The 11636-nt window shown below is 33.9% G+C and overlaps 1 protein-coding gene across 1 annotated transcript; it reads left to right on the top strand.

Moving 5' to 3' along the window:
* Positions 1–6121: 6121 nt before the first annotated feature.
* On the top strand, positions 6122–9627 carry LOC109339143 (farnesylcysteine lyase). Its single transcript, XM_019576539.1, has 5 exons — positions 6122–6771; positions 6888–7061; positions 8125–8484; positions 8630–8805; positions 9164–9627. The coding sequence occupies exons 1-5, from the start codon at positions 6217–6219 to the stop codon at positions 9423–9425; spliced, it is 1527 nt and encodes a 508-aa protein (XP_019432084.1). The 5' UTR covers positions 6122–6216; the 3' UTR covers positions 9426–9627.
* Positions 9628–11636: the final 2009 nt, after the last annotated feature.

The following is an 11636-nucleotide window of genomic DNA, read 5'->3' as shown; positions in this document are numbered from 1 at the left end:
ATCCATTTTGAGTGATTTTTGTGCCCATTCATATCACATTTTCAATTCCAAACTCTTCTATACCATCATTTTCGTGATTAGTGAATCAAATCAAAAAACTCCAAATCTCTCAAACCCAAAAACCTAAAACCTTCAAAAACCTAATCCATGGCATCTTCTTTAAGAACAAAGAAGCAACGCACTAACGTGACTCAAAAGAAGCAAATGACTTCATCCTTGGAGTCTAACCCTCTAGATTTAGCAAGACTTCTCGCAAACAATGAACAACGCAAAGTCTTCGAAGAGAACTTCCATGGACAAACATTATTTACTCCAAAATACGGTAATGTCGGGAACTTTGAGTTTGAAGATTTTCTTTCCCCTTATCTTTTACGGCAACAAACCCTTTTCTATTTTTGTTGTGAAACAAGTATCCTGACTTGTTAGAGTATTTTACTACAACTTGAACTTCTGGAAAAATCGTCTTACTTCCTACGTGAATGGAAAAGACATAGTTTTGGATTTAAAAACTCTCAGTTCATTATGCTGCAACACACCCACTCAAGGTAGCACAATGGGTTTCAGCTTTGTTTGTGAATGGGATAACTACGATCGAAAGGATTTCTACTATTCTTTGTGTAGAATTTCAAAAGGGGAAATAGAAATGCGTAAGCAACAGGACTTTGGTGAGACTGTTAAGAATAGATATATCCTATTTGCTGGACATCTTAAACTTGAGGATCGTTTGCTTCATTATTTTCTGAGCTATGTCATTTTGCCTAAATTTTCAAATCATTCGCAAATAAGTGACATAGAACTTCAATTGATGTATGCTATGAAGTATAACATCAAAATTAATTAGGCTCAGATGATAATAATACAAATGTGGATTGCTCGAGGAACTCAAAGCCTATTGCCCTCTGCAATCTTCATAACCAAAATTCTTGAACATTTTGGTGTTTCTACTATTGGTGAAACCAAGGTCTCTCTAGATATTCGTGAAATAAATATTGATGTGAACGTAATCCACAAAATTGGCTTCTCTTTCAATCCTAATGATCGCACCTATAAGCATAGAACTGATAGACCTACTGCTTCTGCTGATCAATTAGAACTTGCTCCTCTTAACCCTTCTGAACCTCAACCTTCTGATTTCGTGCTCAATCTTCCTCATCTGCTGCCATGTCTTCAAATCAGATGATTGTGGATGAGTTGTTTTCTCTTCGAGGCTACATCACTAACCCGATGGATGCTCTTGATGCTCAAAATCAACAAATCCAGTTTGAACTTCATCGTCTCTCTTATAAGATGAGTAGAATGGGCATTGATGAAGACAACTCTAAGCCTGAGTCTTAGACTATCTTTATTGTTAGGATTTTCTGGTTGTAATGATTTCCTTACTTTGGACAATTTGCTTTTATTTTGTTGTTTTTGTTATGGTTTGAACAATGTTTTAACTTTCTGTTATGCGATATCCTTGTATGGTTACTTTTATACTTGTCATTTACATATTGTATGCTATATACATATATATAGATTGTGCTAGAAATTCTTGGCTTTTCTAATTTTTGATGAAGTCAAAAGGGGGAGAAAAGTTGAGAGGAGTGTATTTTCTGTCAAATTTCTTTCAAGTACATAACTCCAAATGAAAGGGGGAGCATACAAAATAGGGGTAACATACTCACATCATCTCAACATATCTCAAAGTATGCTGCTCTCAGAAAACTACACTGTTAAAGAAGATATTGGTTTGTCATCATCAAAAGAGGAGAGATTCCGAAGAAGATCTTTGCTCCTGACATTTGCATAGTTTTGATGAAGACACCAACATCACCAAAAAGAAGAAAAAAAGAATACTTATGAAGACAGAGAAGACAAAGTTTCATGACAAATTAGTCTAAGTCTAAATAGGTACCTCTATCATATACTCTCGAATATACAATAGTAGTAATGCTCAAACTATTTTTTAAGAAAATTGAAACACTTGAAGTATAAACAAAACAATTTTCAAAAATAGTGTGATCATGTTAATATATCTAAGTAACAGGTTATATAAGTGAGAAAGTCAATTACCTAACAAAAATTGTGCATGGTAATCGATTACCCAAATGTTGTAATTGATTATTCTAATTAAAATTTAATTTCCAGTTGGACACTGTGTTTGAGTAATCAATTACTCAAGGCTGTAATCGATTACTGAGAGTTGTTGTACCAGTTTTCAGATTTCACAATGAATGGTTTTCATCCTAAACGAAATGGTTTCATTCCAGTCAATTCCTACCCTTTCAAAGAGGTGTTATGACTGGTTGGAAAGCCTATTTAAAGGCATTAAAACTCAGAATCAAACAAGAACTCTTACACAAACTTTGAAACATAATTTTGAAAAGTCTTTGAAATATTTTTTGCACTTTTGCAACTTGTTCTTAAACTTTCAAAGTGAATTTTCCAAGTTGCTTGAAGTAAAGTGTTTCATAGTTTTACAAACATATAAGAGCATTATTACTTAGTATATAACAAGTTATCGGATTGCAAGTGATATTACACTCAATACTTGTAATGGCAATCCTGCCATTGTTGTAAATTCGTCATTGACATTTCAGAAATTTTTCTTTCACAAGGGTGTGATATGAAAAGGAATAGAGTCACTTGAAAATGTATTTTTCAAGAGTGACATAAGTATTAGTGAGTGTGTAAGGTACATAGAGGTCTCTGGGTGAGATATTATAATTAAAACTCATAATATTTAGTGAAGAAATCTCTTGTACTGCAAGAGTACTAGACGTAACATTCGGTAGACAAGAAGGTGAACCAGTATAAAATTTCGGTGTACTCTCTTCTCCTTTATCTTTTGATTTTTATCTGTTAATTTTCTGCAAAATTTCTCGCATACACTTAACTCTTAATTTTGCAGAAAAAGTGACCATAATTTTAAGTCAACTAATTCACTCCCCTCTTAGTTGCAATCTTAGTGTTACAAGACCTTGTGTACTTAGATGCTTAAAGAAACTTAGTTCACTTGTGATCTAGACCTGAAGAAGTTGAGTTAAAAAGGATATTTAGATGCCTAGAGAGAGTTTGTTAACTTGTAAAATCTACAACTTAATTAATTATAATGAAATATTGGTGCTAGCATAGATCGGATGTAACTTGTATACGAGTGAACCAACATATAATCTATTTATCCTTACTCTTACTCTTAATTTATATCAAGGATTTTCTTACAGATGGGTCATCCGTTAATTTGTTTTTAAGTGTTTGTACTCGTCTCATATGTTATGTAAACATATTCACCTTTATGCACCCTACACTCAATCGTCTCATTAAAATTTTAGTTTAGCAAAAATATGTCAAATCAATACTTAAACATCCATACACACTTTAACTCCTTTTTGCATGAAACTTGTCTATTGAAAAAGGAAATATAGTAGAAAAAATAATATTATTACTCATGAAATAAACCAATCATTTAGTTCCTCCAAAATCAAAATTATAAAAGTGTATCACTAATAGTTTTGTCAAAATTAGAAGATACACAATTTTTTCTCATATGTATTAAAATAATAGTTAGAAACAAAAAAGGCTTACAATGGCATTGAACCTATATGCTATTGTGTCATGGAGGATGTGAGAGGAATAAGGTTGATTGTGCTCAAGTTTGATTCTAAACTACAAATTAGGTTGTGATAGGAGATAAATTTAGATGAAAAGCAAACTCATTATTAATATTGAAGCTTATATACTTTATCTATATTTATTATGTATATAACAAAAAAAGGTCATTCCATATCATCATTGACAAATGACATATGTCACAAACTACTATATAATAAAAAAGGTTTCGCCACGTCATCTCATAAAATGTGTCACAAACTCAACAAAACTTTTCCCTCCTAAAATATCTCATTATCTTAATATATCCACCCATTGTATGTTATCCAATATATTATTTAATCATACTAATGTACAATTAAAATGTGTCACAAACTTTTTAACCATACGAATGTACAATTAACATGTGTGTTCTTAATCATGTGAATGCACATATAATATGTGTTCTTAACCATGCGGCAAAAATACCGTCCGTACAAATACATGAGTAACTTGTTAGTTTTTTTAAGAACCTAAAGTATCCTAAGGGGAGGAGTAATTTAGACATTTTTCTCTAATTCTAAATTTATACAAAAATTTCTTAAAAACCCAACTCATTTTAGCATATGAAATCACTTATTGTCCATATTTTCAATCTCGTCCAATTAAAAGTATTACATAAATAAAAATATTACTTCGAAAAACAAAAAGTAGTATTTTTATATGGAAAATAATATATCATTCTATTAAATCTTTCTACCCACAAGAAAATGACATATATCATAAAATAATACTTTATTTATTATTGATTAATTTATAAGTAATACATATATCATTTTATTGTGAGTAAAAGAATTTATAGGAAGATTTACTATAAAAAATATAATTACTCCTTTTATATTTATTTGATGAAATTGGTGAAGCAAGGACACACTTTCTCCCCATTTTAGACACTGATTTATATGATGTGGCTGAAATTAATGTTTTACCTTTTTAACAAGGAGAAACAAATACAATGTAATAGGCTCATCAAGTTAGGGGTGAGACAAGTTAAGGTTTGTCCTTACCCGACCTTAAATATTGGTCGAATCATTCTTTTTAATATGAATTTGATTTGACCATAGACCCGAAGTTAATCTGACCCTAAATGTCAATCGATCAATCTTTAAATCTGAACCTAACCCTAGATCTGATTGAATATATTTATTATTATGAATATGGTGTAATTTGATATATAAAATTATATATTATTAATCATGTATATATGATGAAAAAATTATAGAATTTCGACAAAAAATGTAACATTACTTTGTACACAGTTGATTAAAAACACGTAAACACATTATGAGTGTGTGATCATGGGATAGGTCGGGACAGATCATACTTGATCCTTATCCGACCCTAAATATTGACCAAATCAAATATTGGAACACGAAGCTGACCTTAAACCCGATGAGACTAGACCTTATTTAAATTTGATCATGATTGGGTCATACTGAATGAGCAAGTAGGGTCGAATCCTCCTACTCATCCCTACAATGAAATATATATGTATTATTAATTTATTACCACTTTAAAGATTTATATATACTATTTAGAGGTGTCAAAATGGGCTACCAGGATGGTTTTGAGCTAGCCCACATCGAGTTCGGTCTAAACCGGGTCGGGTTAAAAAGTCCGGATGCAATTTATGCATATCAAATTGTAGCCCAAACCCGCCTTAGCGGGTTGCGGGTTGTGGCGGGTCGGCCCGCATAAACTAAACAATATTTTTTATTTTTTTTAAACATATTTAATCTATTTAAAAAATATGTATAATTTGATATTAACGTATTACTTTTTTTAACACATTTGTTATGCCAACTGCAACCAAACATATAGATTTAATGTCTTGCGTTTGAGTTAAGACGTGATGTTAAGTCCACCAGTATGATTTTCAACATAATTTTTTTTTAAAATCTCTCATTTCTATTGGACTCTCACTCTCTAACACAATATTAATTTGCAACTTCACTTTAATATATAAACATTTGGATCCTATCAAAAATATTATTTTTTATATGTTCCTTGTCACATTTTCATTATGAACTATTATATTAAATTTGGTTATGTAGAGTTCTCTATAATGAACAATTTATGTCGATTTTCTTTAATATATAACGTTATTTTCTTTATTATGGTAAAAGTTAAATTGAATTAAAATACACAATAACATATATTTATTATCTATTTTTTTATTATAAGTTGTTTTTGTAAATTTTCATTTAGTGCTTATTACCAAGTCAAAAGGTTCAAACAATACTAAAACAAATAAGTAAAACGGGTAGCCCAAACCCACCGGGGTAAGCCAGGTCCGAGCCCAAATTTAAAATAGTTCGGTCGGACCGGGCTAAAATGCTCAAATTTTCCAAAAAATATCTAAAATAATATTCAAACCTTATAAATTTTCGAACTTTGGTGGACCAACCCAACTAAGTCGCCCATTTTGACAGCTCTAATACTACTTAATAATCATTCATTTGTATCCTTACTTTTCTCAAACAGATACTGTACAAACGTTGGACAATGCTCCTTCACTATGTGTTAACCACAATCAAATTTTGCAAACAGTTGACTGAAGAAGCAAGGATCCAAAAAAACCCATAGATCATGTCTATCTCACAGACTCTCCTTCTCTTATTCTTCTTCACTTTTCTTTCTCTCTCTCAACCTCAACCGCAATCACCCTCCGATGTTCCCTCCACCACCGTCTGCATCATCGGCGCCGGCATCGGCGGCTCCTCTGTCTCCCACTTCCTCCGAAAATACTCCCCCGACTCCACTCCCTTCACCAAAATCCTCATCTTCGAACGAAACCCCGTCGTCGGCGGTCGCATGGCTACCGTTACCATCGCCGGCGATACTTTCGAAGCCGGAGCCTCCATTCTACACCCGAAAAACCTCCACGCTGTGAATTACACCAAACTTCTCAACCTCAAGGTTAAGCCTCCGTCGTTGGAATCCAATTCTCTAGGAATTTGGAATGGGAAGAAGTTCGTTTTCAAAACGGTTAAGATCAGCAGCTACGATATCGCGCTCATTGATAGATTCCTCAAATTACCGTTCATTGAATATCTCGTATCGTATATCGTCTCGCTCTATAACTCGGTGTTGTTGTTGGTTCGCTACGGGTTTTCGCTTCTTAAAATGCAGAACTTCGTTGAGGTATTTGAATTTCATATTTGTGTTTTTAATTATTTTTTAATCTCTGATTTTTTTTATAATTCCACACCTAGTGAGATGAAGGTTTTGTTGTTGCTTGTTATTTTGTTTTTGTTTAGAGCGCTGTGGATAAGTTCTCGAAGTATTACGAGGGAGATGAATCGAGACCGATTTTCGAGAGTGTGGATGAAATGCTGAAATGGTCTGGTTTGTATAATCTTACTACTAGAAGTTTGAAAGATGAATTGGTTGACGCTGGATTGTCTCCCTTGTTGATCAATGAACTTATCACCGTAAGCATTCCTACCTTTCTTTGTCAATCTAGCTACAATTCATCTTTGTTGCCATTAATGTTGAACCAGCGGTTGTGGTTATTGCGGCCGTTGCGATGCGGACTGAGGCTGTTGTGGTGTGGATAATTTTTTATTATTATTATTTTTTTTAATTTGATGGACCTTAATGTAGTCAGATGTGGTTACATTGCAGCCCGATGCAGTCACATCATTGTGATTCGATATGACAACACAATTGTGATGTGATGTGGTTTCAGCAGTCATCATAAGCGCAATATTGTGGCCGAATTACATGATGTTTTCCGCAATTTAAATCACTATGTTGAGCGTAATTAGTATTTAGGGGTGAGCAATTTGGAGAGTTAGGGTAAATACTTCAATCATAGAAGCCAGGGGGGGGGGGGGTTTTTAATAGTTTTTCTTATTTGTCTCCGTGTGTAACCTTAACTGTTTATTTCAACTAAGTACCACTTTAGGATTTGGTGGTTTTATGTGAAAAGTGTTATTATCTGACTATAGAACAAACAATATGAGACTTATGATGGTCACAAATCACAAACCCGACAACTTGTAGTCGTAGGTATCTGTTTGCTGTTTTAGAATTGCATAGCCCCCTCTTGGGAAGCTATTGTTGTTTATTGAATTAGAGTCTGCCTTGGATGGCTTCTTCTTCATTTTTGTCCAGCTGGCCTGTTGCAAACTTTAGGTCCATTACAATTTTCTGACAGTTTGCAGATTGTCAAAGTTTTTAATTGGTTATTTAGTTGATTCCCATCAAACCTGCCTATGTGTGCTTAATGTTATACATGGTCAGTCCTAAGCCCGAATAAAAAGTGAAGGTTGAGTTAGGCAGTCGATATCCAACGTAAAACTTTATCGAATCTCTTTGAATATGTAGTTGATTCCTATAACATTTGACTGCATTATCATAGTTTTGTTTTACTTGAAGAAAATATGGTCAATTGTGCTTCTAATGTATTGACTTGTCCAAGAAGGCAATGATGTCATAGATTTAGAAAAAAACTCATCAGAATGTAGGCTCTTGTTCTGTTTATTTATGCAGGTCATCACTCGAATTAATTATGGCCAGAGTGTCCACATGAGTGGGTTGGCGGGTGCAGTTTCTCTTGCAGGATCAGGTGGGGGATTATGGTCCATTGAGGGGGGTAACTGGCAAATGGCTGCTGGACTGATTAATCAGTCAGATGTTGTATTACACCTGAATGAAGAAATAAAATCTGTTGCTCACGTCGGAGATTACTATGAACTCAACTCCACAAAAGGAAACAGCTACACTTGTGATGTTGCTGTGGTTGCAACACCATTAGACGAGTTAAATATTCAATTTAATCCTCCGATTTCAATTCCTGAAAGGAAACTACAGCACACTTATACAACTTTTGTTAGGGGCCTTCTAGACCCTGTGAGTACCCTGTTCCCGGACTTCATAGTCATGAATTTCGCCATAGTACAAATTTTTGTCATTACCAGACTGATATATCTTCTTTTTCATGGTTACTTTTAGTTGGTTCTGCTGCTAATATTGGTGATGCTCTCTTGAACATTAGGTGTATTTTGGTCTCAAGGCCGAGTCAAAAATTCCAGAACTTGTGGGCACAATAGAGGATCCTGACCTTCCATTTTCAAGCATTTCAGTTCTCAAGAAGCACAATGAGAAAGAATCTACATATAAAATATTCTCTCGTCAACCAATGGCAGACACATTACTTGATAGCATCTTTAGGTAATAGTATTAACAGTTGTTTGATTAATTTTTGTGTGCCTTAATTAAAACTTCTAGTTATACTGTTAATTTTTGTGCACCAAAATTACCCATTATACAAACTTGGTCACTTCTGGTTAGAAGAGGCCTAGGCTCTGGTCCATTATTTGGGTAAGCCTCTCATATCATCACACTAGACTCTGATTAATGATTTAGCCCTAAGTTGAGAATGAGATTCATCAATGTTGGAACTTAATGTTGACATATACCTGCATGCATAGTTTTGGATCAAGTGTTCTTCAATCCCCATTCCCACAAATATGAAAGAAGAAAACTTTAACTAGATTTTAACTATTATTTTTATTGCTGTCACTGGCAGCGCGAGGAAGGAAACAATTCGGATAAACTGGGCTGCCTACCCTCATTACCACGCCCCAGAAATATTCGCACCATTCATATTAGACGGACGGCATTTGTACTACGTCAATGCATTTGAAAATGCAGCTAGCACCATGGAGACTAGTTGTGTCGCAGCTGAGAATATCGCCCGGCTCATGCTGTCAAGATATTTTGGCCAAGTAATTCTGCCTTCATCACTGACTCCTAGTTCTCAAGGAGAGGGTGAACATTCAGATTTGTGAATTACAATGATTGTATGATATTGTTAGGTGGGTATACATTTCATCAAGCTTCCGTGATGGTATCGATATTTTGTATAATTTGTTTCTGAAAAAACTAGGAAAGCAATGGAGCAATGTAAAAAAGGATAATGCAGAAATACTCTACATTGTATTGTCATATTATTTAATGGACTATGTGTGTGATTTGATTTGATGTTGGTAATCAACCTTATATGTACAATTTTGAATACAAGTTCAATAAAAAAGTTATTTCAATTTGAAATTGAAAATTTGTGTCAGGGACAAATTGATTTGTCCTATTAATTAGTTGCAGTTCGACTAGGTTTCAATACCAACAAAACAAAATTAGCCAATTTTTATTTTTCCTTATTATAATACCAATAAAGTTACCTCGGTGTCATGAACGTGTTTTAGGTGATGAATGTCAATTCTTTCATTCCCACAAGAAAATGGTATTACAGAAACTGTACGAACTTTTCAACCAAGAGTTCGGAATATTACTGGTCAATTATAAAACCGACTAAATGTTTACACTTCCCTTGAAACATCTAAAATTATTCGAAAAGGATCGCTTCTGGAACATGCCTTTTATTTAGTAAATGAGAGCAAATTGAAGAAATGACTTTAATTTTTTTTTGTACCGACCCTAATGATGAAATATCCAGATACATGCTCATGTATTTACTTACACTCCAAGATCAAATGCTTTGAAATGGAAGAAGACATATAAATGGAAGGAGCCAATTTTGGCATACCTATACATTGATGCAAACCATTGTATTTTTCTATCACAAGATCTCTAATATTTTCTTCAAGTATAATGGAATTGACCTCTTCAACGTTCACTTTATCTTCTTCATGGTTACTATCCTCACATATACTATGCTCAACTTGGGTTTCAAGTGTCTCTTATAGCGGTGGTGCTTCACTTCCTTTATTAAACATATATACACTTCTGAATTCTAGCCGCCTCATTTAGCCATCACCCTAAAATTCAAGTGAATAATTCAGATTTATTAATGTCATTTGAGCCACTATAAGGTCTTCAAGAAAGATATATGATTTTACTCAATGATATGGAGTATATAATATCTATCATTTTTGGAGTCATGATCTGATGATTAAAGTGTGACGTCAACTGTTACTTGAAGTCCCATAATCATTAGTGTCTTACTATATTATGACCAACAACCCTAGAATGACCAAAAGAGAGAGCAATACATAATATAGTTGCATCTCAAGTAATAAAATAAGTTTGTGCCCCAAGGGAATGGGATATTTTCGCTTAATAATTATTCTAACCACTTTTTTTATTTAAGACTTACATAACATAAATGTCTCATAAAATTACTTATACAAAAAGTAAACAGGATTGAAATAAGATTAAAAAAATTGTTTCTAAGATAAGGATGTTGGAGAAGTTACTCTCCATCCGAAATCCATAGAGTAAACACGGAAGTCCTTATGCTCATGACTTTGTTCCCACAACCGAATGTGTATGCCCATACATACACCCAAATGGAACATCCATGGTCCAGACCGAAGAAACCCAAATGAGTTCATGGTGAAGATGAAGAACATACCTTGTTGAGCCATTTCCGGAATCTCGAAGGTATGAGGGTGAGATGATCTTCCAGATGATAGAGCGCCGTACGGTTTTCCTGTAGTTCTCTCTAGAGGGGAATGAGAGATTACCTTANNNNTTTCTTGAAAGTGTGTTGTGTTGAGGTTAGTTGGAGGAGGCTTATCCTTATGCCTTATAAGCCTTATGGATGAGTGGATAGTGTTATCTTTTTCTGGATAACACTATTCTCATCCTACCTTATTCTCCCCCACCTTTACACTTGAAAACCTGTTGCTCTACAAATGGGGACCATAACCCATAAAAGTAACCCCGTAGTGGTTACTACTTTAGTTGCAATAATTCTGATTCAGTCCCTTCATCAAATCAGAAATTGCCTGAAGGTATCTACACTTATTATTATTTCATGACACATATGCCCTTAGCCACCAAATTAATTACTTAAGATCATTTTATATTTTGGCTAATTACATAATGGCCATAACACAACTACAGAATTATATTTGTGACCCATAAATTGTCAGAAATTCCAACAATAGAACTGGTCACACATATGATTCTCCATACGTGTTATCCTTAATGCGCGCTTAAATATTGCCATTATGACTTATGTATACCCAAATTATCCC

Source organism: Lupinus angustifolius, unplaced genomic scaffold (assembly GCF_001865875.1).
Source record: "Lupinus angustifolius cultivar Tanjil unplaced genomic scaffold, LupAngTanjil_v1.0 Scaffold_58_65, whole genome shotgun sequence".
Classification (NCBI taxonomy): Eukaryota; Viridiplantae; Streptophyta; class Magnoliopsida; order Fabales; family Fabaceae; genus Lupinus; species Lupinus angustifolius.
Note: the sequence above shows the minus strand (reverse complement) of the source record. Positions and strands in the feature narration are given on the sequence as shown.